The following is a 26,334-nucleotide window of genomic DNA, read 5'->3' on the forward strand; positions in this document are numbered from 1 at the left end:
TTTTATTTAATCCATGTGTTTGTCTCCCTTGAAAAAAAATTATATCAAACCATGTGGCCATCCATATGTCTTAAATATACATATTGTTTGCTTTGCTCAATATCCTATACTCTGTGTGAGACATTAAAGGACAAAGTGCAAAGCTCATTTCAGGGACCCTTTGCAAAATCGCTATTACAAATGTCCAAATACGTGAAAAGGTCAATTTAACGTACATCGTTTACGGCGTATTTCATAAAATACATGGTGGTAACACAAACTATTCATTAAACATAAAAGTATACATTTAACCAAATAACTGAAACATGTTAAAAGGTAATTTAGAATTGTGATGTATGTACACAAATGTGTACAAACAAATATAATCAGTTGAAAAGCATATAAAGGGTCACGATACCAGGTATAAGCATGGCTTTTGATTTGTTTAGAAATTATCAGAAACCATAATTCAATTTTCATAATTCATAGATAGATTTGTGTTCAGACTTTCGCCATTTTTGTTTATCTTGTTTTAATGGCTCAGTTATGTTTACTCTACCGGTTGATAAATGTAAGTTGGATCGCAAGCATGTCAAACCCGTTTCAATATAATGATATGCCACGATCCCCTCAGCCATTTGTACACGTCCGTACGTGTAAGTAAAGATATCGCATAAAAGAGAAAGATGGATCCAACGGGAGTTGGAGGACGATTCCTCGCGGTGTTGTTTTTACTTTTTTTAACGATCACGGCGCATTCCAACGCGGACACCGTCATGGACACCTCACCGACCTCCGATCTGACGTTACGTCTAACTGACCAGCCGTTCCACGTCAACGATTCTATCATAGTTCCGCCGGGGGTTACGCTTATTGTAGAGCCTGGCGTTACCGTTAAGTTTAGCCCCGCAGTCGGTTTACGAGTAGAAGGGCGCCTTTTAGCAGTGGGACAGCCAGAAAAACGTATACGTTTCACGGCTGCAGAAACACCCAATGTTGAAAACCGTGGCGAACAGCCTCCTATCTGGTTCGATGGTGCCAGATTGGCTGGAGACTTCACGGAGAACCATATAGGACGCCTGGAGCTTTTATTCCAAGGTATTTGCAGTAGTAAATGTCGTCATGTTTTTTAAAATAAGTATGTACTACATTAGGTGCTTAATTTAATGCAGATTGTCTGTTATAAACAAAGTTTTGATTGAAAAAGAATAATCGAAAGAAATTCTGATATTACAATTATTTGCCAACTCTTTGTGGGTATTCCCTTCCTATAACCTTCATCATTATTGTAAGAGATGGAGATATAATTAGAGATACATGTTTATTTAGCCAATGATATATGAGTTAAATGATATATGAGTTAAATGCTTTTTAAAAGCTTCGTTGTATTAATAAAACATTAAAAGATGTACGAAAAATAAAAACCTCCCACTTAAGAATAGTTTCCTATGCAACTGAGTATTGTTTTCAAATTTGGCATTGTTCAATTAGTTTGTTGAATGGTTAAGGACTTCTCCATCCAGGTAGCTTCGGCACCGTTTGTCTGAATGGCTGGGACAGCCCCTACTACAGAGACAATAACAGAGTTGCGGCTAGGATGCTGGGATACGAAACTTGTACCAGAGTAAATAATAGAGGCAATGGAAACGGTAGTATTCTACTTAGTAACATGAGATGTAATGGACAAGAGAGCTCTCTCTGGCACTGTCGCCATGATGGGACCCGTGTAAACAACTGTGGTAAGTGCAATACTTAAAATATCTGTTTTTCATCCTTGTAAGTATTTACTACTTTTAGGGATTATTGTATCCCGCTTGACAAGCCACAGTTTCCTATATCTTATTCCTTGACGTCACACGCAGCGTAGGTCTGGACAAGCTTAAAAAACTACTTTGGCGAAATGTGAACCGTTACATGTACGCCATTTTCCTTAACTCGACGGGTAGCGATAGACCAGAAACCAGAAACCACATTTCAATCTTTTGTTCCTTCATAGGTAAATTTGTGTACAGACTTTCGACATTTTTGTTTACCTTGTTTTAATGGCTCAGATATGTTTACTCCACCCGTTGATATATGTAAGCTCGATTGCAAGCGTGTCAAACCCGTTTCAATATATTCTGTTATGCCTTTCAAATATGTCCAAGATTAAGAACAGCATGTTAAACAAGCCAATTGACATTGGATTTCTGAGAGAAATATCCCAAATTGCTTTTTGGTAAATATCTATTCCTCTCTACTTCTCAAAGACAGGGGAATCTATTTGACGTTTAATTAAAAGTATTATTAGGATTCCCCATAGGGGAATACTTTTGTTTTTCCTGTTATTCTTCTTCTTATTTTTCGTCAAAAAATTTCTTTCTAAAATTCTGAAAAAATTCATACTGATAGCCTATGAACAGTTATTCCGGTCCACCCAATTTTTTTGACCTTGACCTCATTTTCAAGGTCACAGAGCCTTTTAAAGTGAATTTTTTTTGCAAATTTCAAAATGCAATATCTCCTAGAATTTTCAACATTTTGACAAATCCTTTCATAGGTGAGGTCACACAATGATTTTATATCATGTGACTCAATTTTAAGACAAATGGGTCAGGTCAAGGTCAACTTATTGCAAAATATGCTCCAGGAGGTTGACACTCGGCAGGGGGTAAACCAGATGTCACAGAGCCACAAGGATGATGTAAAAAGTTGCCCTAGATATCTATCCAGTGCAGTCGCTATTACTATTGACAATTGACTGATTAGTTTTTTTAATATAGATTTTTAAATATTAATAATTTCACAGAAATAGCGACTTTATCAATTTCTCCATAAAATACTGATTTTTTGTGATAACATGCTATAGTAAACTACCCCAAACATATACCCAACACCCCCAAATCAAATGTCAAATTTGACCTTGACCCTCATTTTCAAGGTCATTCGGCTATTTCATGGAGAAATATGGAAGTGGGCTAAAAGTGAAGTTTTGTTGACCCCCCACCCCCAATTCGCACATGCTCTTTCAGAATATGGGGTCAAATTTAACCCATGACCTTCACATGACCTTGTAAGAGCATTTCCACACCTATTTTGCAGTAGAATCCTCCGCCACTGGCTTAAGCCAGTTGCAGTCTAGTTTTAATTAAAATTGTCCAAAACTTAACGAACGTTTACGATACCTTGAGACTATATCCTAGATTTTTGTTTTGTTATATTTCAAAATATTGTAATTAACAGCATAAACTGATTGGATATTAGACAAATGTTACTATTTCATGTAGGGCACGGGTATGGAAGTGCATGGTTATGCACATTTTAATGCATTTGGCTCTGCTGTTCTTCAGTTCACAGTCAAGACGTGTGGCTGCAGTGTTCAGGTTACTCTGGATATCGCGGGGATGCCAACGAAACAGCCAAGTACTGGTCTGGGATACAGCTGATGACTAACTCCTCCGAACCAGGAGTAAGTGATCTCCAATATGTCGACATCGAATTTGCCGGTCTTCCTAACAACGAGACTCACTCTAATGATACAGCGGCCATATCTGTTAGCGGAATCCCACCTATTCTTGATAACCTGAACATCACAAACGCCATTGTCAATGGAATTCTGATCAGAGACATCGCTGGACATGCGGCGATCAACAACAGTAACGTCGAGAACAGTATGCGCAGCGGGGTTGCCTTTACTGGTGAGTTACGTGCAATTAGTTAAAATGCACCGTAAATAGTCCAAAGAAACTTAAATCAATCACAATTCAATTTATAGCTATTCACTTAGGATAATTTGATTTATACTGATTTTATGCAATGGAACTAGCTTGTTCCAATAATTTTACAAGGGTAAGTTATAATATGGGACAGCACCGTTTCTGAGACACTAGAGAATAGTGCTCAGCCGCAGAGGAAGCTGCACAGTATAGTCTATAACGTGCCCCTCGATATTGTTTCAAACCATTTCCATTTTCACGAGTGCAATTTCTGTTTATAGATTTTGAAAAATAAGTATAAATTAACAAATATTGAAGGTCGTTAACGACACTAAATGAGCCAAATTTTCGCAAGTCGTCAGTAAAAAGCATAGCTATTAAGCCCTTCGGAAAAAAATCAATAGGATGACTTATGTTTAAGGTAATGAGGCTAGTTTAACCTTGACGTGTTTGAATTTATTGCCTTGGTTGCTTCAAACACACTTTACACTGACGGCGTCCTGAACATACTCAAGACCGTTTGTGCAAGCAGTTGCGGCCAATTGAGGTGAGGGAAATGGGGGGGGGGGGGGGGGGGGAGTAAACAGTACAGGAAATACCAGCTCGGGTATTAAGGGTATTTGCATCTTTTTAGTTACATCTTTCAATGCAATGGGACTTTCTTAATCGTGCCGTTGAAGTATATCAGACGAAAAAGGACATACACCATTACTGGTTTAATTTGAAATGAAAACGTGCGAATTTACGGCTGCAATAAAATTACGTTTCAGTCGTTTCTGCATTCCTCATTATCAAAATGCATTAATTATTTTATTGCAGAAGCATTGACAGTGTCGCCAGCAAAGATCAAGTTATAAAAATACGTAAAATGTGGAATTAATGTTCTCATCCCGCAACCATAAAAGAGTTAGAATTGAGCAAGGCAGTAATTCTAATTCGCGTTAAGTGTCATATGAGCTGAGACCACGCAAACGTAAGGTCATAAAGGACCCAAATGTGAACCACATTTACACATTTTTTGCAGTATATTTCTTTCTCTGCGGAATTTAAAAGAATCTAGTATGAACAAGTATTGTATTATGTCATTAGATGTTATTTCATTAAATGCATTAATAACTTAACTTTACGTAACGGAAGATTAGGCAAAATGCCAACATATAATCAATTCAGTCTGTGTATATTGTTTTGCAGCTCAATCCAGTTATTTTGGACTATCAGTCAAGAACATATCTGTTAAGGGATCAGTATATGGGATTCTTCTTGAAAATCAATGGCAGTCCGTCCATATATCAAATTCTCGTATCGAACATTCCTCAGTGACAGGTCTGTACGTGGGGAAAGGATCCGGTACTATTGGGCTTCAGGAAAGCAGTCTTGTGAATAACATGAACCATGCGTATTTTGAACATATCCAGAGGAATGTTACCCTGAATAACAATGAGTTCAATGGATCCTCTAATTATGCTTTGTCTGTTGGTGCAATCTCGATGTGGACATTGCCAAACAACGTCAGGTTCGTTTTCCAAAATAACAAACTGGTAAACAACAGATTTGGTATATCGATGCCAGAAGCGAAACAGTGTGCCCTTACAGATATGGTAGTGTCCGGAAATGTCTTCAAAAATCAAAGCGGAACTGCCCTCGCGTTGGGGTATGATTACAAACGCAATTGTGGGACAGACAGTATAAGAAATATCCAGGTGAATGGAAATTCGGTATCTAAAACAAATGGAGATGCGGTTTTTATAATAGAAACCGACGGGAATACCAAAATACTCAACAACACTCTATCTGATAATGACGTGTCCCAATGTGTCATTTGCGTTTCTGCCTCAGATTTGTTCATGACTGGAAATATGTTAAGAGACAACAATGTAACAACAGAAAACAAAAGACACCAGGTCGATGCCACCCTGGTTGTAAAAAATATTCAAAGCAATTTCACAGTAACAAGCAATATTTTCGAAAACCCGTCTGTCGAATATGAACTGGCTATTTGGAATGATGGCTTCTTCCAACGAACACTAGATGTGTCACGAAATTACTGGGGAACACCAAATCCTTATGGTGTTTATTCACGAATCCTTGACAACACAAAACGCTACACTCTGAGAACTGAGTTCCTATACACTCCGTTCTATATCACGGCTGATCTCTCCAGTTTGTCCTCTGCGATGATAGACGTGGATCCAGCACCAACTCCCTACACACTCGGTGGCCGCATCAAGACCGACCTTACTCTTAAGGACACTGGTAGACCGTACACGGTGACACATGACCTGAACGTGACAGCCAACGCCACACTTACCATAGAACCAGGGGCGGTTTTAGAATTTGAAGATTCTGTTGGAGTGTACATAGAGGGAAGACTTAATGTCAGTGGAACCGAAAGAAAGAAGTGCATCTTTACCGCCAAAGGAAAGTCGAATACAACGAAAAATATTACATCAAAAATAGGCTTCGGTACATTTGCGTTGCTTAGAGAGCCATCTCAATCATATAGCACTACATCGTTTTATGGGAGACTTTACGGAGAAGAAAATGGAAATATATTGCCAGTTTGTTACGATTCATCATATAGAGGACCGATGTTGACTACATGGTTAGATGGTGAATGTAGGCGACTTGGATATACTTCTCTCAGGTTACTGGATATGGTAACTGATACAGCTAAACTGGGCTTAAAGCTGAAGTGTGCTGAAAGCGAAATGGACTTTGAGAATAACTGTTTTGTGGGAATACAAAGATACCGGTGCTCTACGTTCTTCAGAGTCGTGTGCACCAAACCATCGCGGGACTCCACGTGGGCCGGAATAAGGTTAGGTATGACAGCTCGCCCCAGCACTTTACAACATGCAGTGATCCAGTTTGCTGGCTACTTTGACTCCGGGTCAAGTACAAAAGGTCCGTCTTTACAGGTGGACTTCAACCGACATGCCATTAATAACGTGGCCATCCTTACCTCTGGAGGGGGGATTCGCCAACTCTATGTAGACGGAATAGAGCGAAATATGACTAACATAGTGATGACAGATATTTATACCAACGCCTTTGACACAAACACACTGAGTGCAACTCTCAGGGACTCCAGCATGAAGGATATAGGTTTATATGCTGTATTATTGCGAAGTTGGTTATCCAATTGGGGCACAACAGCAGTCTTCACTTCTTACAAACGCGACTGCGGCACTTCGCATCTGGCCAATGAAGGCGATATGCTGCCATTTTATCGCAACATAAATGCGTCTATGCAATGTGGTACCTTTACAACCAGGCTGGACCTCAGACTTCGGGTTTTTATCATCAGTGGTGCTTTTCATGGTTTTAAGTTACTTTTGACAGACACAGTGAAAAACTGGACAGTAGAGCAGAACTCGACGTATTCTGTTCTCACCACGTCTACTAACACACTGCAATTCCTTTTTAGGAGACACCGTTGTATCTGGCCGTGTGATGTAAATATCCACGCAGTAGTCCTGGCGGTTAAAGGTAAGCGAAAGAGACTGGTAGGTGTAAACCTATAATTGTATTTGACATAGGTGCATAGTTGGCCAGTTAAATGTAATTCTGTCGTTATTTCTTAACCTTTATAAATTGACTTGTACATTTCACCAGTGCAAAGTATTTGCACCGAAATGTTAAGGTCAATAGCCAACGTGCTGGGAGCTACTTGTCTCATGATTCTTTATATATATATATATATATATATATATATATATATATCACAGGCCAGATCCCAATCTAGTCCACTTCCTTAGAAGCCCAGACAACATCTCAATTAGGACAAGACCCAGACCCAATTGGGTCTTTGCATTGCTAACAGCATAACGAGCATGTTAATTGGCCAAGGTTAAGATGAACACTAAGTGAATGAAAACACTCAGCTCAATATTTTTCTCTTGGAAAAAATCCATTCCTTTGTATTTAAAATAATCACTTTTCCCTTTGGAAAATGGACAGGTTAAAATTTATACAAATGAAATATTGCTAGCTTTCCCTGTTACACCTTTGATTAAGCATTCCTTTACTGGATATTCTAATCTGTTTTGATATATCTCTATAATATTGTGTTAAATTTTAAAATTATGCTTTCCCTTTAAACATTTATGCAATTATCTTTAAAAATTATCCTCAGATGAATGCAACTATATTTTATTACAACTGTATTTTATAATATGTGCCTTGATCTATGACACCCCCTATTTAATTATACATGTCATACAAACATACTGGAAGCTCACCTGAAAATTTCTTGGCCAATTAACATGGCTATTATACTGTTAAGAATGCCAAGACCCACTTGGGATTGGGGTGTGGTCTGGGTCATGTCCTAATTGGGATGTGGTGTTGGCCACTTGAGAAGTGGAATAGATTGGGATCTGGCCTGTGACATATGTCTTATATACTTGTACATGTATATACCAAGTAACCATTTTGCGACATTTACAATCATTCTTACAGTATAGTTATTTTTTCATAAACCGTAATATTATGTAGACACTGACACACGTCACACTCACACACTATATAATACAGTAATATTGCAACTATTTTGCACTTTTCTTGTCAAATTTACTGCTACCCTGTATACGTCGCAATATAGTCAAAATGCAATATTAAAAAAAAATCAATATTTTCAGGGTACTGTCATGTCCAAAAGAGAAACACGTTAGCCCCAGTTTAAAAAACGAAATTTAAAACAGGCTTTAAAAATCATATTCATATTAAGCATTGTATTCAGGTTGCTTTTCTAAATATATACATTAAAAATAAACTCAGTTGTGCGTAATGCCCATTAATGTGCACTTTCAAATTCCAGACGAGTTACCGCAGTATAAGCCAAGTTTAAGATTGGACAATGTTTTAATTAGTGGGTCCACCGCAGCAGTAATTGGACAATACCACGGCACCACTAATGGAATACGGACTGACAGAAGGCATCCAGACTACCCTGATGTGGGACAAGTCGGTGTGGATATAAAAGACTCAGTCATAGTAGGAAACAACAAAATGATAGATGTTCGGTTATACAGTGATTTCAGTGACCCTCTAGTGAATGAACTGTTACCATCATTCGCCATCTCAGTCAAGAATACAACCTTAGGTTCCAATGATAATGGAATTCATATTGACAATGGCCGTGGAAATCGAGAACAATTAACCGTTTATGGATGTAAGATCAGTGGTACCAGGAACACATTTTTAGAGTACACTGTCAGAGAAGACAACCCCAAAGGTGTGGACATCCGGTTCTTAAATAACGAAATAACTGACAACAGGGGGAGTGTACTTAACATTAGCGGGGGTGCCCTGCATATGACAGTATCAGGGAATAAAATCATAGGCAATGAATACAGATATGGGTCAATGGTTCTTTACCGAGAATATGAAAAGACAATAAAAATTTTGAACAATAATATATCAGGAAACAATTATAGGAATATCATCAAGATGAACATGGAGCAATCAGACTATGACATGACTAATGCACCTAAGGTTGTACTGACGGGAAACATCATTGCTAACAACACCTATGCTTCCGACAACAACGGACGATATCCCTGGCAGCCACCGGTGTCAGCCGCACTCCTTCTCGATGGTTATGGAAAAGTCTGCGTTCAAAACAACACACTTCGAAACCCAGGGCTAAAGGCAGAGGTGCATGCCAAGACCCGTTCTACAAAATGGACTGACACCATTGAAGCCAGATACAACTTTTGGGGATGTGATAACACGACCTGTGTACGGGAACGTGTATATGACGCACACAATGACATGTACCTACCAGACGTGCGGGTGCTTCCATTCGTTTCAAGGTCAAACGAGATGGTGTACGCTCCTGACTTTACAGAGGGAATTCCACAAGGTAGCGTGCTTGGTGGGTGGTTGAACCAGTCCATAACATTGGCAGTATCAGGTTCCCCTTTCTATCTCAAAGAAGACTGGACTATTTTACCCGGCGTTGATGTTTTCATTGAACCTGGTGTTTTGATTAAGCCGGCGATGAGCAAAGGGATCCTCGTTCTGGGTCGAATAGTTGCCAGGGGTAAAAAGAGAGACAGGATTACCTTCGGATGTCATCACCAAACAGCTCATTGCTTGCGTTGGAAAGGCATGGTACTTGCTTCAGATGATGAAAACACTGGCCCTTCGCAATTGTTGTTTGTAGACATTTTTAACGCAGGTTACAGAGGAAACACGTACGGCGCAGCTGTGCAGTCCTTCAGCCACAGTTTAATCATACAAAACTCACGGGTGATCCTGTCAGGTTTAAACGGCATTGAACTTATTGGACCAGCAGTGAAAACTAGTATCATTAAACAGAACGAGTTCCTTGACAACAAGGGCGTTGGGATTAATGTCGTTGTGGGTAACCCAAGAAGTGTATCACTAAATACTACGATCATGCAAGAGTCCGTGGGGTGGCCGAATGACATTTATAGAATCGATAATATTTGTGAAAAAAGTCACATAATGCTAATTGTTAACGACAGCACTCTGGTATATCATTCTCACGGAAGACAATATTCAGGAAACGCTTTAAACTGCACGCGTGCGATACGTTCCGAACTTGGACAGAATATCACAGTCCAAATCCTTCAGTATAACCTGCAGGAATTCCGACTAGAATTGTTCGAGGGATCTTCAACTCTACTCTCAAGACGAATCCTTTACGCTGATCAAAACAACGGTTCACTTCCGTCAGATGTTCCAATGAACAGTTCCACCGTTACCATCCGGGTTTATAGTACAAAATCGTATCGGCACACATATGATCCTCAAAGCATGGTTTTTGGTATCAAGATATCCAGCGACAAATCTAAGACTAAAGGTAAAAACTTTACATAATTGATAATATGGTGCTTGTTATTCACAATGCAGTTTTATTCAAATATAAGAATATACAGATAAAGTCCTAATCTAGTCCACTGTATAAGTGACCCAGAGCACATTCCATGCCAATTAGGACTTGGCCTAGACCACATCTTAATTATGTCTTTGCATTGTTAGCTGCATAATGGCCAAGTTAATTGGTCAAGCTGCCAGCTTGTTTGCATGACGTGTAATTATATAGAGGATGCGTTAGGTCAAGACACGTATTATGATACTTAAGGTGTGGCAAATGAGATATGAGATATAGGATGATATTTTTAAAGATGTTTAATGTTTTAAAAAATGCATTTAGATTGATTTAGTTACATTTAGAAATGTTAAATTAAAAGCGAGCTGCCATTTGTAAATGTGTTATTTTAATTATCTAGGTTTTGTACAGATTATAGGACAAAGTCTGCCCATTTATATTTTGTTGAGCTTTTTGGAAACATCTGCATTTTCTTAAGGATAAATTACAAAGAAAAGTGTGAGATAATAGCAGGTGCATCTATATATAAGTTCATGTATTTTATATATTTTATAACTAGTGCTACGGGGTTGGTCTTTTAGGTCCTCACGGCAACCTTCACATCGAGGACAATATTTTTTTGAACAACGGTCTGGGTGGAGTGAACATAACTACGTTTGGACAGAGTAATTGTGATATTCTCATCAGCAAGAACATATTTCGTGGAAACGGTATGTCAACTTCCTACCCATCTGAACATTCTAAAGCTGCTGTCCGACTTAATGTAGCTGACACCAATGCTACATTAGCAAACAATTATATAGAAGGGAACCATGGTGGCATCCACGCCAGGACTCACAGCGTATTCCGAAACAACAAGTTGAACATTTGGAGCAACCAGATCCACTATACAACCCAGCAAGAGAGCATACAGGTTTTAGAAGTTGAGGACGGTCCTCACACACAGCAGTGCAGTATAGATGGAAATGTGATACAGCACGGACAGGGAGATAGTTACAATGATGTCCTCCACCTGGAGGGTGTGTCTGGAACCGTCACAAACAACTACATCTTCAACAACACGGGTCTACATGTGATGTGGTGGACAACACCAGTCAACAGAAACATGAGTGAGATAGTTACTGACAACATCATATACTACAACATCCCAAGAGACGCAAACAACATGGCGGCCATAGTTGCCGGTGGGTCTTCACCATATCTCCATGACAACTACTTCTACAATCCGACATTTGCGTTTGAGTTGACGAGTGAAGGAGCTTCTGTCGAAGTTAATGCGTCGTCTAACTGGTGGGGCACGAGGGAAGCCACTCGGGTCAAGCAGAGGATTAGAGAGGCGGACACTGGGTTTTTTTATCCAAAAGTATCTATAAACCCAATAATGGATTCGCCATCTGCTTACAAAGGAGGTGGGACATTTTAAACACCAAATATGCAGTATATACCCAAACACTAAATTATTGCTTATTTTATCTTTAAAAATGCTTTAATTGCATTTTAAAATTAAATGCCTTTGGTTACATTATTTTAACAATTGAACTGCGTTTTACAAGGGGCTTAATTCACGACCTGCATTTTGTCTGAAACATGTAAAAAAGACATTTTTTTAGCCGAGCAGATATGTCCATCTGGTAAACCATTCAGACCTAGATTTTTGGAAATTGGCTTATTTGTTAACTGCAGGGTGTAAAGATAATATTTTATAATACATATTATATAAATCATATAATACAACTGTTCCAGATTCATGTTCTTTAGGATGGATGCAGAGCAACAGAACGTGCTACCTGTATGTTGGAGGAGCACAGAACTTTACACAAGCTCGGGCTTCGTGTGAGGTTTGTACAAACAGTTTTTGCTCCGAAGTTGATAATTGAAGTTATTCCATTGAGAATTTTAAATTAGATAATTTATAGTTAGTATAAAGTAAACCGTTTTTATTTTTTGTCTCTAGTAACCCACGTACATATTACATGTTCAAGGGTTACTATGGCATGTTGGTGAATCCCATTACGCAGTCTGACCAAGCCTTTGTGATGAGCATACTTCGTTCACGTGCGATGGGAGAGCGCAGTTTTGGCATATGGACGGAGACATGGGATAAGGTATGCCATGATCTGATGTACTCACCACAAGCAATGTGAATCAAATAAATGGATGGAATGTATGTGATGCACATTAATTGTACAATGGCCAAAGATTTAAAGGTATTGAAATTGTGATGAATAATCGGTAAAAATTAATGAAATAAGCATGTGTAAACTACGGTATATCCTTGTTATGATTTCTAGGAGGATGGAAAATGCCCAATGTTTAATTTGACAACGGTTGGGGGAGAAGCAAATATATTTAAAGAAGATTGTTCCAAACTTTCTCCATATGTATGCATACGTTCTTCGGGTAAGTTTTTTTTTTATTACAAAAATGTAATTTATTTTCCATTTATGTTCTTTTGAACAGCAATATGCACGTGTATTTAGACTGTGTTGCTTTTTTGCCTTTTTGTTTTGTTATGTCCCTTTTTGCTTTGCATCATTTACTTTTATGTGGCATTGCACTTCGAAATGCACCACCCTGTTTTCAAATCAAGCTGTTTGGCGTTTCTTTTTTACATCATCACGATCTCTATTCATTTCAAATAGTAAACGAGTGCCCTAATGGCTGTACCTACAATGGACGGTGTGGTAAAGATAAACTATGCCACTGTAACCGCGGCTGGGAAGGGAAGGACTGCTCCATGTACCACTGTAGAGACAGGAACAAGTGTGGACAGTACGGGTCATGTGTGGGACCGAACCAGTGCAAGTGTCAGCCTGGCTGGCAGGTAAATATTTACTATTTTCTTAGACACCATTTGTCTCTTTAAGTTATGCAAATTAGCCAGCTGGAAACAATTTAATACTTAACCAAGCTTACCTTTTCATATTTATAGATATATTTATTTAGATACGATTCCCACGTATGTGTTTTAACTTAAAAGTCGTATATATTTTTTAAACCAATTGAAATAAATGATGTATTAACATATCCAGTGTACCATATACACATACCTGGATTCAAACGGACATACAAGACAAAATAGACAATGTATCTAAATGCACATGATCATTACCCATCTCTTCAATGTCTTATTGTTATGATATGACACTTACTCATTCACAGGGTCGCGCATGTTCAGTAAGCTACTGCCCCGTGCACAGCACGTGTAGATCATGTACTGAACAGCCCGGATGTGGCTGGTGTGACCACAAACAAAGATGTCTACCAGGCCACGAGTCTCAGCCGTGGAATGAGCAGTGTGGAACATGGTTCTATCACGACTGTTTCTCTGTAGACACCCACATGGGATGTTCTAGTCAAATTGAGGTAAAATAATAATGCATCATTGTTTTGCCATCATGATCATACACTTTTGGAGAACTTGGAATGACTTCGAAACATTTAAGTGGTCCGAAGATTCTTAGTCCGTTCAATAACACGATGGAAACTCATTTAAAATGAATATGAATCGATCTTTCTTATCCATTGTATACAGATTTTATTACAATTATATATTAGCTGTGTGGTATTATAATTGTAGTCTCCTGTATATCTGGTAATTTATAAGTTTGCCGAATTCTATAATCAGTGTTTTATAACATGCTGTATATTCAGTATATCGGCTGTGAGTACCGCCAGTGTAACTCTACCATACGGTATTCCAATGATGAGCTCTGCCACAGGTGTAGAGACGTGGAGACCTGCTTCAGTGACGATGTGAGTAAAAGTTTATCGAAATAATTAAAACAATTAACAATAAACATACCCAAAATGTGTTTCACATTATGAATATCAGTGGCAATTATTTTAAATTTGACAGTTGATCAGAAGATGCCCAGTTTTTGTCATATCGCTTGCCGTGCAGCGCTATTATTTTTAAAGAAGTCGGTTATGATATGTCTTAATTTTGATTTAAAATGTTAGTGTACCGGTAATTCAGTCGCTGGCAACACCATAAAGTGATATGACGTTACAGTTAGAGAGATATAATACAGCAACTTAAAGAATACTCATCACCTGAAGTATCTGCAGTAGGCTGTTTCAATGAATTTTAAAATCGTACTGAGAGTGTAGTAAGATACGTTATTTATACATCTTATACCGGTTAGCTCTCATACTGGTGTCGTGAATGGGACATGGAGAAGTGCCCAAATGGCTTAGTACGACCGAACTATAACCATGGCAACCGAGCCCTAGATACGACCTTACACGCACACGTGAAGGTCATTAATCCTGGCAGTACTGCGTTGTATGTGTGTCCTATATCAAACTCGGAAGCTAGAGGTAAACAAGCAATTATATTTTTCAAAAGGATAACTTTGTACGAATAAACGTACAGGCTTGTTGAGTATGTCATAATTGTATATAACCAAAACGGCGAGCATAAACAACTTGTTTATCAGCTCAATGATATTACTTTGCCTTTGAAGTGCTCTCGCTGCAACCAATGATCAGCCGTCAATTTATATTGTTGAAACATTTCTAGAGTACAATTAGATGAACGCTTCCCCAGTAAGGACGCATACATTTTTGCATGGAGTTGATCTGAGTTGGAAAGTGATTCTAGATTTATCTACATATTTCTTAATAGGCCACACCATCCTCGTGACCAGAGACAAGATCAACTACCCCAGGTACAGGGACTTTGTCATCGTCAGCAAGCAAGCTGGAGGAATCATGCATAAAGTGTATTCAACTAAGCAAACAGGTCAGTCCATTTTTGCATGTATCACAATTTTTCAACTTCACTTATAATTGCGCAACAGTTAACTGCACTTGGCCTTTATGGTTTGTAATGAAATATCATGACCAGTGACCTGGATAATTTGAGAATGAGTGCCTAAAAGACTTGTTCGCTAGACATTGCAAACTTTTATGATTTTATCAAATACATCCAAAATTTTTAATTTCAATGCAGTTTTTGAAACCGTTTTTTTTAGAAAATATTTTAATATCCAATAAGCCTTTCTTAGAATTAACATTTCATATTAAAGATATACCATTCAACTTTTGGTTGCACATTTTTATCATTATTTATATGATGATGATGATAATGATGAACGATAAAAATACACGGTATGTACTTTTCTATAGGAACTTACCAATATTTTGGTGCTGTAAGGGCCTCGTTGGAAGATGTCATTCAATATGCCAACTTTAACCAAACAGTTCCCGTCCATTCTCTCATGGATGACAGGACGCTGGAGCACGTGCCAGAAAGAATCAATCTAAAAACTGCACTCAAAACTACAGACATTAGCAACTCCCATGTTCACGTTATAAAAGGTAAATCAAAAGTAATTTTCTTTCACTTTGATCGGTTTCAAGTAATACATTTCTGATTATTTGGTTAATGATTAATATATTTTACTTGGATACTCGACACTGCATATGTTCGTGTTTAGCTTTGAGTTGCACTATTTTATTACAGATGATAATGTCTTCAAATGCCTTGGACATTGGTACAACGTCACCAAAAGACCTGTTGCGTCTCAGTATATCCTGCTACCAAAAAGTGCGTCACAAGGTATTAGCGTTGGCGATGTGGTAGCCGGTACTAAAAGCCAGGGCTTCCTTGAGGACGTAGAGGATGTGGTCGCAGACTCCGATGCTGTGACGTACCACGCTAAAATGAAGACGTGCAGTGAGACTGTGTCATTTAAGTAAGTGGTATTATTTTATATTACTGTATGATGCATAGCTGCTTTCTATCTCACCTTATACTCCTTCATACATGTGATATCTCTTTGTTTAATGAAGCATTTGAACCGAGCGTGGATTCCCAGTAAAGCACTACTACTTGTACTAGTAGTTAAGCAATTTCTGTCCCAGCTAAACTGCAATGATTCGAAGTGCACTACGTAATGTACGTCACAATTGTCATGTGGGTCCTCTTCTGTAGTGATTTCTGTAACTTGGACATCATTACCATCTCAAAAGAAATTATTTTGTAATTTTGTCCATTAGAAAATTATAAGTTTTCCTTTTTCACAACTCTTCAAATCATCACTTGAAAACATTTATATATGCTTGCTGTTCAGGCACACAGATTACTTTATATAGTTTGATTAAGAAAAGGTGCTAAACGTATAAGCTCCAGGTTTTTTTCTAGCTTCATTGCTGCGGCCCCTGTCTCCACATCTAACACAATGTACTGCCACGGCGGAGAACATAACGACAGAAGCCTGCGCATTAGTGAGTCGGTGAGACAACAGACGGCGACACCAGTCAAGGGTGACGTTATTCCAGGACGAACATCCGGTGCATTTCTTGGTCAGGTACACCTGTATGGCGTAATATTGCGATATCAATTCCACAGTTTGACTCTTCCCGATTCACCATTCACCATTCACCATTCACCATTGATGCGTTACTTGTATTCCAATATTGTGCATATAAGTTGATGGAAAATATAATGAAAAACAATTATAAATAGCAAGTAGTCGCCAGTTTTACCTTGATGCATTTGGGTACCAAACATAATGTGTCTATGAGATGTCGCATATACAATTTTTCTGTTCAGGTTATTTCGAGGTTTGCCAAAGGGGACTACGTTTTCCTGGAATGTATCCAAGTCCAGGATATAACCACAGACACAGTGCTGACCTCTGCTCCTTACACTGCTTTCCACTCCGACAGACGGCTGAACAACGAAATTTCCACTGACGGCATATTTACATCACTGAAAAAGGAGGCGGTGTTTGGGGTTAGTCTTGTACTATTAAAGTGTTTAAAAATGTTCGCGAGATTTGCTTGAGGTACTTACATGTGTGGCATATACATGTTAGGTAGCATAGTTCTGGCACATATGTAAAGATACAGCAAATGCAACAGTAATACCTACCGCATGTTGGGTTCCAATTCGTGTTTTTGCATAGTCTTTCAAAGCTAAATTATAGGTGGCATTTCTAATATGACAAATTTTTGTTTCATATTGCATTGTTTGATGTAACCAAGCATATCCACGTTTTACCTTATTTCCTTCATTCCTGCATATAATATACTATTCTTGACTACGATTTGTTTTGCAGTCACCTTCAATTTTACAAAAGCAGCTAACCGTTGATATGGATATATTGGTGAAGGCAGGACTGGAGCTCAATCTACAGTCCACAGTTCCCAAAGCACAGAAGATAGGTGTCCAACTGGATGCCAACCTTGATTACAATATTAACAGCAGTTATGAGGCATTCATCAAGTATGGTCACTTAGTGTACATAATAATAATAATAATAATAATAATAATAATGCAAAAGTACCGAAATGAGTCATTGTTTTATAATTTACTTCGTGTTATAAATCACAACATTTTTAGATAATAATAATAATAATAATAATAATGAAGTGAATTTTATCAAAGTAACTAATTTATTTGCATGTCCGTTTTTTGTAGATCCCCAGAAATAACTGAAGATCATTACCTCGTCCCTAAACGTACATCTCTGGGAGTGTACTGCCTGGCGATTTCACAAGACATCTGTTTGCCCTTAAATATCGCTCTTCTTAGCATGAAGTACAGTTTCACCGCAGCCACCCAGGTGAGTTACTGACAACGTTATGTTGGGTGTAACGATCAGAACGTAGAACAACTGGTTTAAGGATACTGCCACATCAGTTTAATAGATGTATCTCATTTATTCAAATTAATATATTTTTTATTTTACCCAAGTTTCACTTCATTTCAAGTGAACATCGAAACATACGGTTCATACATTGGAATAGAATCACTCTATCAAGAGTTATGAGTTGGAGTGGATATTAACCAGTTTTAGCTGTTGTTGGAAAAACAAATCCTGATAAATTTGAGTGCAGAAAACAAATAAAGAAAGAATTATTTGCTGGTTTGTAAGTTTTTCGATTTTTGATCATCACAAAATTTATCTTTTTTCTAGGGCACCGGCATATTGCGACACCATTCTCGAGGCCGGATCCGGCAAACTCTAGGTGCAACTTGGAGATATGGAGCCGGCGGGGAGCAATTTCCCAGAGCTGCTGTAAGGCGGGGCTGAGGTTTTACCACACTTAATTTAATTATTCAGTATTTGTTAATGTGCATATTTATAAGTATTAAATACACGTAAAACGTAAAATTTAGTTGCCAAGAAGAAGTCGAAATGGTGAAGGTGGAAGGACACAAATAATTGCTGTTTAAGATATATTCGTAGCGCATTATACGTTGTATATAGTTTAAAAATGGAAAGAAAAATTAAGCTTTGAAAGTGGACGTGGGTGATGGGACTGATGGGGAACACGTTTAAGAATTATCTTTTTTTATCAATTTTCCAGGTGACCGACGTGACACATGACATACAGCACGCAGACGACATGGGCAATGTCAACATAAAGGTTGCGATTGAACCCGCGTTGCACGTGCAGTTTCCCGCTATCTCTGATACAATAGTTTACAGCCTTGTTAGCCCTGCGCTGAGTCTTCGTTTTCTAAATAAGTTGATAGGTAAGAATGCGCAATTTTATTTAATGTCAAAGTCCAGTCAGTAAAACATGGTATGAAATACATGGTACACTTTATATGTGTTTATATTACTGAGTCCCATTATATACCTCTAAGGCAGCCATACGTTTGTTTGAAAAGCGTTTTATCTATAGTGTCCACTATATCGTCCACTCAGAACCACGTGGGCAGCGGCGGTAGCCAACAGCCGCTTAATTTAAGCACTGTCACACTCAAGCGTGTAGCACTAACGTATGAAAAAATGTGCACATACTCCTATAAGGAGTTCGTTAGACCTACGTGGTCAAAGTTTCGATTACGCAGGCAACCGTTGCTGCGGTTCAAAAGCGGTACTTGCGCGCTCATATAGGCCTAAGAAACACATTCGCCCATACGTGGTGCTCGCTAATATACAGTACTCATACCTACCCATACATTGATGCACGCTACACGGTACGTTGATGCACGTTAACATGCGCTTGATATGTTACTCATACGCATTAATATACTGTAGATACAAGTATTCTGGAACATACCGTTTTTGTTTCAGATCCCAATGTCAGCAGTCACTCGGAGACCATCACATACACGACTACAGCTCCTCTCACGGACAGTTTAGACATAACCACGTGTTCTAATGCCTGTGTCGGACGTGAAGGCGACCACCTTGTGGTCCACAGAGCGGGTCCGGGGAACAGAAATGACGCTGGGTGGCTTCGCTTAAAATTGTCGTGGGCGCTTTTCTCAAGCCTCGAAGACAGCGTGTTTGTGCCTGGTTCGGTACAAACTATAGCGTAGGTTTATGACTTGTTTTTGATGGGATTGAATTGGTTGCACAGCAGTATTCACACGCGTAGTTTTCCTTTGATAGTAACAGTCAAGGTCACAAGAGAGTGGGTGTCAATTTGAGGGCGGCTCTTATTGGCTGGCCAACTCATCACATGGATAGGATAAACGTTTGGCTGTAAATCTTCAAATCATGGCATGATTTGCAAGGAAAATGAAGCTAGTGGGCCCAAAAGTATTTACTTTGGGCAGTTGGGGTTCGTAACACACCATATATTTAATGCTCGGATAAATGGAATAGCATTTTCATTTCTAATTGTATTTTCCGGTCAAACGTTATGGGTTGCCATGTACTAGTGGATGATACAACGTTTTTCTCAAAGCGTTTCTTCGTCTTGATGGCAATCGCTTTGTTTTTTCCAAATTTTATTTTATTTGGATATGGCTGATATATTTATATGTCTATAGATATAGTATACTGACTATTGCTTTTTCACTTCTTTATTGGGTTCAAGTCATTTTTTATTTTACTTATGAGTTATCTGAAGGGGTCCCCAACAAATTATCCATTCTCCGACTGTTTCTAAGGTTGTGATGAGATCAATTATATAATAAACAATGTGTTTATTGCAGGTATTGTAAACCAGCCTTGTCAGCTAACACGTGTCATCTTGATCCTGATCGCTGTACTTGTCCCAATGGAAATAGCAGTATTAAGGTAATTTTCACGGTATAAAGATTCTGACCCGCATGTTTTTTCACCTTCTTCGAGTTGGAGAAAGCGCAAATTACAATTGTGTAACAACCAGGCCAAATTCATTGATTATATATAAAGAATATACTCCCCAGTACGCATATTTGTGCAAAATAAATAAATAAATAAATAAATAAATAAATAAATAAATAAATAAATAAATGTTGCACATGGATGTTAGTGCGTATGGCATTTGCGGTGTCAGCCAAATCCGTTAATCCAAATTCGTGTATTTAAAAATGATTGGATAAACGTGGCTTTGTCTTTATTCGTATTATGTAAGCGAAAAGTGAAACACTACATTAAGATTGTATTAATCCACAGCATGACAACTCGTGCCAATGTGACATGTGTCCAGATGGTAAAACTAAGAAGGTGGTCACCAAGGACCCTTCCCAGCCTGCATGTCCATGTTACTGCGCGGACGGCTGGCCACGAGAGATGGACATGGACGGAAAGTGTTGGGTACGGTATATATTCACAGTATATATTCACGGTATATATTTACAGTGTCCTGATATAGTGTTCGCTTCCGATTTAGGTCGTAAGTTTAGATTTGGTTAATGCAGTATAGTTGCATATTGTGATTCAGTCAAATTTTGCTTTGAGAAAAGGAACATTAGGTAATCGGAAACTGTGAAAGCAAAAAGAAAGTTTTTTTTACTTTTATTTCGTACAATATAGAGAAATACCATTGATTTCTGTTATCTTTCCTTTGTGACATAAAAACAACACAAATATGCAATATTTAAACGTATAAATGTAATTAATATCAGCACTATTTACTGCATTTCTGTAGTGTGGCTGTGAGTGTGCAAATGGAGATGACGGTACCATTAAACCAGACGGTGGCTGTCATTGCCCATGCAAATGTAACAACTGTCAGGACTCGCTCATATCTAGTGACGGAACGTGTGACTGCCCGAATGACATGTAAGTTTGTTGCTGCCTGCATAATAGAATCGATTCATCTCCTTTGATATGGGATCTTAGAGGAGCTGCTATGACATTTTACACACCAGACTTAGCTTTTTACGCGTGCAACTGCCCCAATGGCGTGTGAGAACATAATATAGACATTGCGGTTAATACAATGTGTGCAAGGGTCCCTTGTTATATAATTTGGAGTATATACGAATATACACGTATGTGAACAAGCCTTTTGGTATAATGTTTTGTGTCAATGTAGATAAGCCATCAGAATTGGATAATGAAACAGACAAAGTTATAAACAAATCTATGAATATTGTCTTTGATCCCTCTAGTTGCCCTGTGTGTGATTCTGCCTACGAGCCCGTGTGGGAAGACTGTCGTTGTGTTTGTCGTGAGAAGACCCAGTGCGGACTGTACCCAGCCTGTGTACGAGGCCGACGTGGAGAGCAGTGTGACCAGCCGGACTGTGAACCCTGTAGTTTACAGACAGACAACGGGTTGCAAGGTAAAAACGTAATGTTTCATAAGTAGAAATGTCAAGATTATTTTAATGCACTATATAAAGATTTGAAAATACTGACTGAATCTCCAAAACGCTTTGTTTAAGTATAAATATTTATATCTTATATGTGTGCAATATTAACAATTATTTAAATCTTATTGTTACAATTAAGTTGTCATATTACTTGGACATATGCCATCTCTCACTTATGCTTGACGCGTAATATAGGATAAAACAAGGACCGCCTTAACAAATATAAGACATTGCATTGCAAAAAATGAATTGTTTTAGATTAAATGATATCATGTATTTAAATTTATTAAACATTTACAAAATACAAATTGTAATGTGTCTGTTTATTTTAGAATGTTTCGGCAACGGCGTTTGCACCCCTCATAGTTACTTCTGTAGCTCTAGGTGCGTTTGCACACGGTTTTGGACTGGCGTCTGTTGTAATGTCAGAATGCCAAGGAACATGGGAGGTGATCCTCACCTACAGACAGCAGACGGTAGGCATTTATAATTGCATTTTTGTTGTATTTAGATCGTTCCTATTTGAAATATAGTGTATACATTTATGAAACCTAAATGTGATACAGTTGCATGAAAGTTTTTTCCCCAAATGTGTTATGCGAAAGAATGCATTTCTTGTAATCTTTTTTCATTCATTTATGATAACAACGTAATACCTGATAATACCAAACGTCTTCTAAAATAAATGTTCTTCACAAGAAAAAGTGAATAAGGGTAAACAAGTGTAAAATTATTGTTGCGTTGTGTTTATATTACATTGAAATGCACTCAAAGCAAGCACTTTCTCATAACAAATCCATCATAACATTCCTTAGGTATATCCTATGATTACCATGGTATCGGGGAATTCTGGGATTGTAAGAGTAGAGCTAACGACTTTGGCGTACAAGTCCGGTTCTTTGGCTATAAACAGGCGTCACTGGTCGGTGCTGCCGCGGTCAAAATCGGCCACAGTGTGGCGACCATTACTACACCGGTCACTGCCACCGAGACTACTCTTCCTACTTTAAGGTGAGTAGCGAGTTAAAGAAATATTTTTTATGAAGGTTTGCATTTTCTGTTGCAGTTCTTATGCATAATTATAACGAATGTATTCGTTTTTATTGACTTAACCGTTGATGTGAAATCGTTGAGACATTGGAGAGTTTATGTTACTCATGCTTTATTTTTAAACGTTCAGTTCAGTAACCATTCACATCGCTTATGTCGGTACATTAAATGGACTAGTCAGCAGGTCAGCATATCAGCATGACAGCAAGCAAGCAAGCAAGCAAGGTACATAATCTAAAAAAAACAAAACAATAAATAAATAAAATGAATAAATAAATAAAGGAAACTATATAAATACTTATGCATCAAATACATAGGCCTAAGTATAATTTACTAGATATATGGAACATTACATTACATTAATTCGGTTATATATAGCGAGACTTGAAATTTGCTATATCTATACAGTAAGCAGAAATGATATGAAGTTTACCTTTTAATGCAATAATCATAATTAAAACGTTATATACTGAATTACAGGAAGGGTTTTGCAGTTGATAATTAAACCAATGCGTTCTCATATTATCATTTATCGTACTTCATATTAATTACCACACCCTACCAGGTACTCTATCTTATATACCTATTTTTTCACCTTTATAATTTATACAGAAAACTTATAAATACACACTTGATAGTAAAAACACTTACATTATGATTTCTCCCTTTGAACTGTTACAATACACTATACTACGTTGGGAAATACGGTTAGCTGCAGGAGAGACCCTTCTTGTACGGATTCTTGTAGCGTTATGACCCAGTAGCATTCAAATAAGCGCGCTACTCACACAAGTAATGAAAACTACTCATAACTGTTATAGCTAAAACAAGGAATCTGTACTTACACCTTGTTTATATAAAACAGGGAATCTGGCACTTACATACCCGGCTCCATAAATAAGTTATACTGAATAAGTTGTACTTATTTATCTACAAAACAAAATATTCTAAGTGCCCTTAAAACAAAACAAAATAATATCTTACTGAAATCAACTAGTTACTTCAAATCTCCCATCTAATGTTCATTTGGAACTAAAAGAACCAACTTGTTAGAAGGTCTACGGATATCTACACTTTGTGTTTTAAGCAGTACTGCTCTAACATAACCTTCAGAGTCCATCTCTACCTCTTTAACACGACCCATGCGCCACTCACAACGCGGCACATTTTCTTCTCGAATAATAACTACATCGCCGATCGCTAGATTTCGACGATGTTTCATCCATTTTGTACGACTTTGCAAATTCAGTAGAAACTCTCTTTTCCATCTTGCCCAGAACACATTCGCAAGGTACTGTACTCGTCGCCAACGTTTGCGAAGATACACATCTTCTCTCTGGAATACACCTGGTGGCGGAACGGTAACCCGTGATCTGAGAGTCAAAATGTGATTCGGAGTTAGAGAATCTTCATCACGCGGATCCATGGAGACTGTCGTCAGTGGTCTCGAGTTGATGATCGCTTCTACTTCACAGAGGAGAGTGTGAAAGGAGTCAGTGTCGAGCTGGGTTCCATGTTCTTGTAAAAGACCCGTGAGAACTTTCCTAACAGACCGTATCATGCGTTCCCATGACCCACCCATGTTACTTGCTGCAGGAGGGTTAAAATGCCAATCAATGCCTACTCGACACATATTATCTTGAATGACATCATGTTTCATGTTCTGAAGAGCTTGTTTAAGTTCTTTGTGAGCTCCAACAAAATTTGTTCCGTTGTCGCTCCACAACTCTCTAACATTTCCTCGGCGCGCAATGAATCTTCGAAGCACGTTAAGGAAAGTGTCCGTTTCAAGGTTCATGGCAACTTCTATGTGTACTGCCCGACTAGACAAGCAAGTAAAGAGTACCCCGTATCGTTTGACTTCTTTCCTTCCGTCTTTTACGACAAAGGGTCCAAAACAGTCCACGCCTGATCTGCTAAACGGAGGAAGCGTTTCATCTACTCTACAACTAGGTAAGTTGGCCATTCTCTGCTGTTCCACTGGACCAGTGAGACGTCGGCACTTAACACAAGAAGCCAGCAAAGAACGCACAGCAGCATTTCCACTTATAATCCAATATTTCGTACGAAGGCTTGAGAGCACGTGATTTCGACCTGCATGCCCCAGACGTTCGTGTTCTTGGCGTATTATTAGGGTAGTAATATGGCCTTTCTTAGGTAGTATGATTGGATGTTTCGCTTTTTCTGGTAGATTTGCTCGCTGTAATCTTCCACCCACTCTTAAGATACCATTGTCAACAATTGGATCCAACTTGTAAAGGTTGCTGGTCTTGTTTACCGTCTTTGCCCGGCTCCGTGTTTGATCTGCATCTACTGAGGTAAGTTGGGTAATCTCGTCTTTGTAACTGCGCCAGTGTAGCCAACGTATGACTATGGTCTCCGATTGGGCAATATCCTCGGACGTAATCACCGGAGAGAAACTCGTCTTAGACTTCTCTCTTTTGCACAACCACTGAACAAATTTTCCATAGATAGCAACTGCTTTGCACAATTTATACCAACTTGAGTAGTGATTCACAAGCTGAAAGAAAGAATCTTCTTCATCACTGCTCAATGCAAAACACGCTGTATGTTGGATCTCATCGTCCGATTCTGATTGGTCTTGCGTCTGAGAATTTAGTGGGCTTGCTGGCCATGTATCTTCCTCGGTATACAGAAACTCGGGACCAGTCAACCACCTTGCACTGTCACTCAACTCATCCGCTGATAAACCTCTAGAGGCTTCGTCTGCACTATTATTTGATGACGGTACGTAACGCCACTGCTCTACACTGGAAAAATCGCGTATCAGTTGAATTCTATTTGCCACAAACACTGGGAATCGCTTCTTCTCATTGGCTATGTAGCGAAGTACAGTAGTGGAGTCGGTATGGTAAAACACTTTCAAGTCTTCCTCAATTTCTCTCTCTATCATTTTGGCTAGTCGCACTGAGGTAACTGCAGCGGTAAGTTCGAGTCGTGGGATTGACAGTCTTGATGGGTGCGAGTCGAGCTTTTCCTGCTACAAAGAAAACATTTATGTTTCCTGCATAATCCTTACATCGAAGGTAGGCAACTGATCCATAACCATAGAAGCTGGCATCTGAGAAGACATGGAGCTGCACTTCACCATGTGGGAGACAGTCTGAAAGTTTGAAACAGCGGTTTATCTTTACATTTTCTAATGCTAATATCGAAGATGACCATTTGCTCCACCTTTCTTGAAACTTCTCCGGTACATCATCATCCCATCCTACATTTCCGTCACGA

At 38.6% G+C, this 26,334-nt stretch overlaps 2 protein-coding genes across 2 annotated transcripts in view; both read left to right on the forward strand.

The window, feature by feature from the left end:
* Positions 1–755: 755 nt before the first annotated feature.
* LOC147759618 (uncharacterized) lies at positions 756–11,959 on the forward strand. The gene is made up of 6 exons (XM_086997542.1): positions 756–1,077; positions 1,503–1,718; positions 3,309–3,656; positions 4,866–7,163; positions 8,494–10,506; positions 11,118–11,959. The coding sequence occupies exons 1-6, from the start codon at positions 756–758 to the stop codon at positions 11,957–11,959; spliced, it is 6,039 nt and encodes a 2,012-aa protein (XP_086853668.1).
* A 324-nt stretch (positions 11,960–12,283) lies between these two features.
* The window catches only part of LOC106178962 (uncharacterized), a 35,901-nt gene continuing 21,850 nt past the window's right edge, over positions 12,284–26,334 (forward strand). Inside the window, exons 1-23 of the mRNA XM_086997881.1 lie at positions 12,284–12,374; positions 12,519–12,641; positions 12,828–12,936; positions 13,179–13,360; positions 13,699–13,902; positions 14,191–14,292; positions 14,685–14,859; positions 15,167–15,283; positions 15,670–15,861; positions 16,007–16,238; positions 16,688–16,853; positions 17,099–17,281; positions 17,607–17,773; positions 17,969–18,113; positions 18,468–18,569; positions 18,862–19,030; positions 19,578–19,821; positions 20,447–20,531; positions 20,892–21,032; positions 21,367–21,500; positions 21,833–22,005; positions 22,368–22,511; positions 22,851–23,046. Coding sequence (XP_086854007.1) covers positions 12,300–12,374; positions 12,519–12,641; positions 12,828–12,936; positions 13,179–13,360; positions 13,699–13,902; positions 14,191–14,292; positions 14,685–14,859; positions 15,167–15,283; positions 15,670–15,861; positions 16,007–16,238; positions 16,688–16,853; positions 17,099–17,281; positions 17,607–17,773; positions 17,969–18,113; positions 18,468–18,569; positions 18,862–19,030; positions 19,578–19,821; positions 20,447–20,531; positions 20,892–21,032; positions 21,367–21,500; positions 21,833–22,005; positions 22,368–22,511; positions 22,851–23,046 — 3,560 coding nt within the window. The 5' untranslated portion in view covers positions 12,284–12,299. The remainder of the gene's footprint in view (positions 12,375–12,518; positions 12,642–12,827; positions 12,937–13,178; positions 13,361–13,698; positions 13,903–14,190; positions 14,293–14,684; positions 14,860–15,166; positions 15,284–15,669; positions 15,862–16,006; positions 16,239–16,687; positions 16,854–17,098; positions 17,282–17,606; positions 17,774–17,968; positions 18,114–18,467; positions 18,570–18,861; positions 19,031–19,577; positions 19,822–20,446; positions 20,532–20,891; positions 21,033–21,366; positions 21,501–21,832; positions 22,006–22,367; positions 22,512–22,850; positions 23,047–26,334) is intronic.

This window comes from Lingula anatina, chromosome 10 (assembly GCF_051362555.1).
Source record: "Lingula anatina isolate TDL-2025a chromosome 10, LinAna3.0, whole genome shotgun sequence".
NCBI classification, from domain to species: domain Eukaryota; kingdom Metazoa; phylum Brachiopoda; class Lingulata; order Lingulida; family Lingulidae; genus Lingula; species Lingula anatina.

What these genes read in the sequence shown, in the direction of transcription:
- LOC147759618 (XM_086997542.1), top strand. Translation starts at nt 756, where the DNA reads ATGGACACCTCACCGACCTCCGATCTGACGTTACGTCTAACTGACCAG. An exon ending in CCTGGAGCTTTTATTCCAAG is followed by an intron (nt 1,078 to 1,502) that starts GTATTTGCAGTA and finishes TTCTCCATCCAG; the next exon opens with GTAGCTTCGGCACCGTTTGT. An exon ending in AGTAGTCCTGGCGGTTAAAG is followed by an intron (nt 7,164 to 8,493) that starts GTAAGCGAAAGA and finishes TTCAAATTCCAG; the next exon opens with ACGAGTTACCGCAGTATAAG.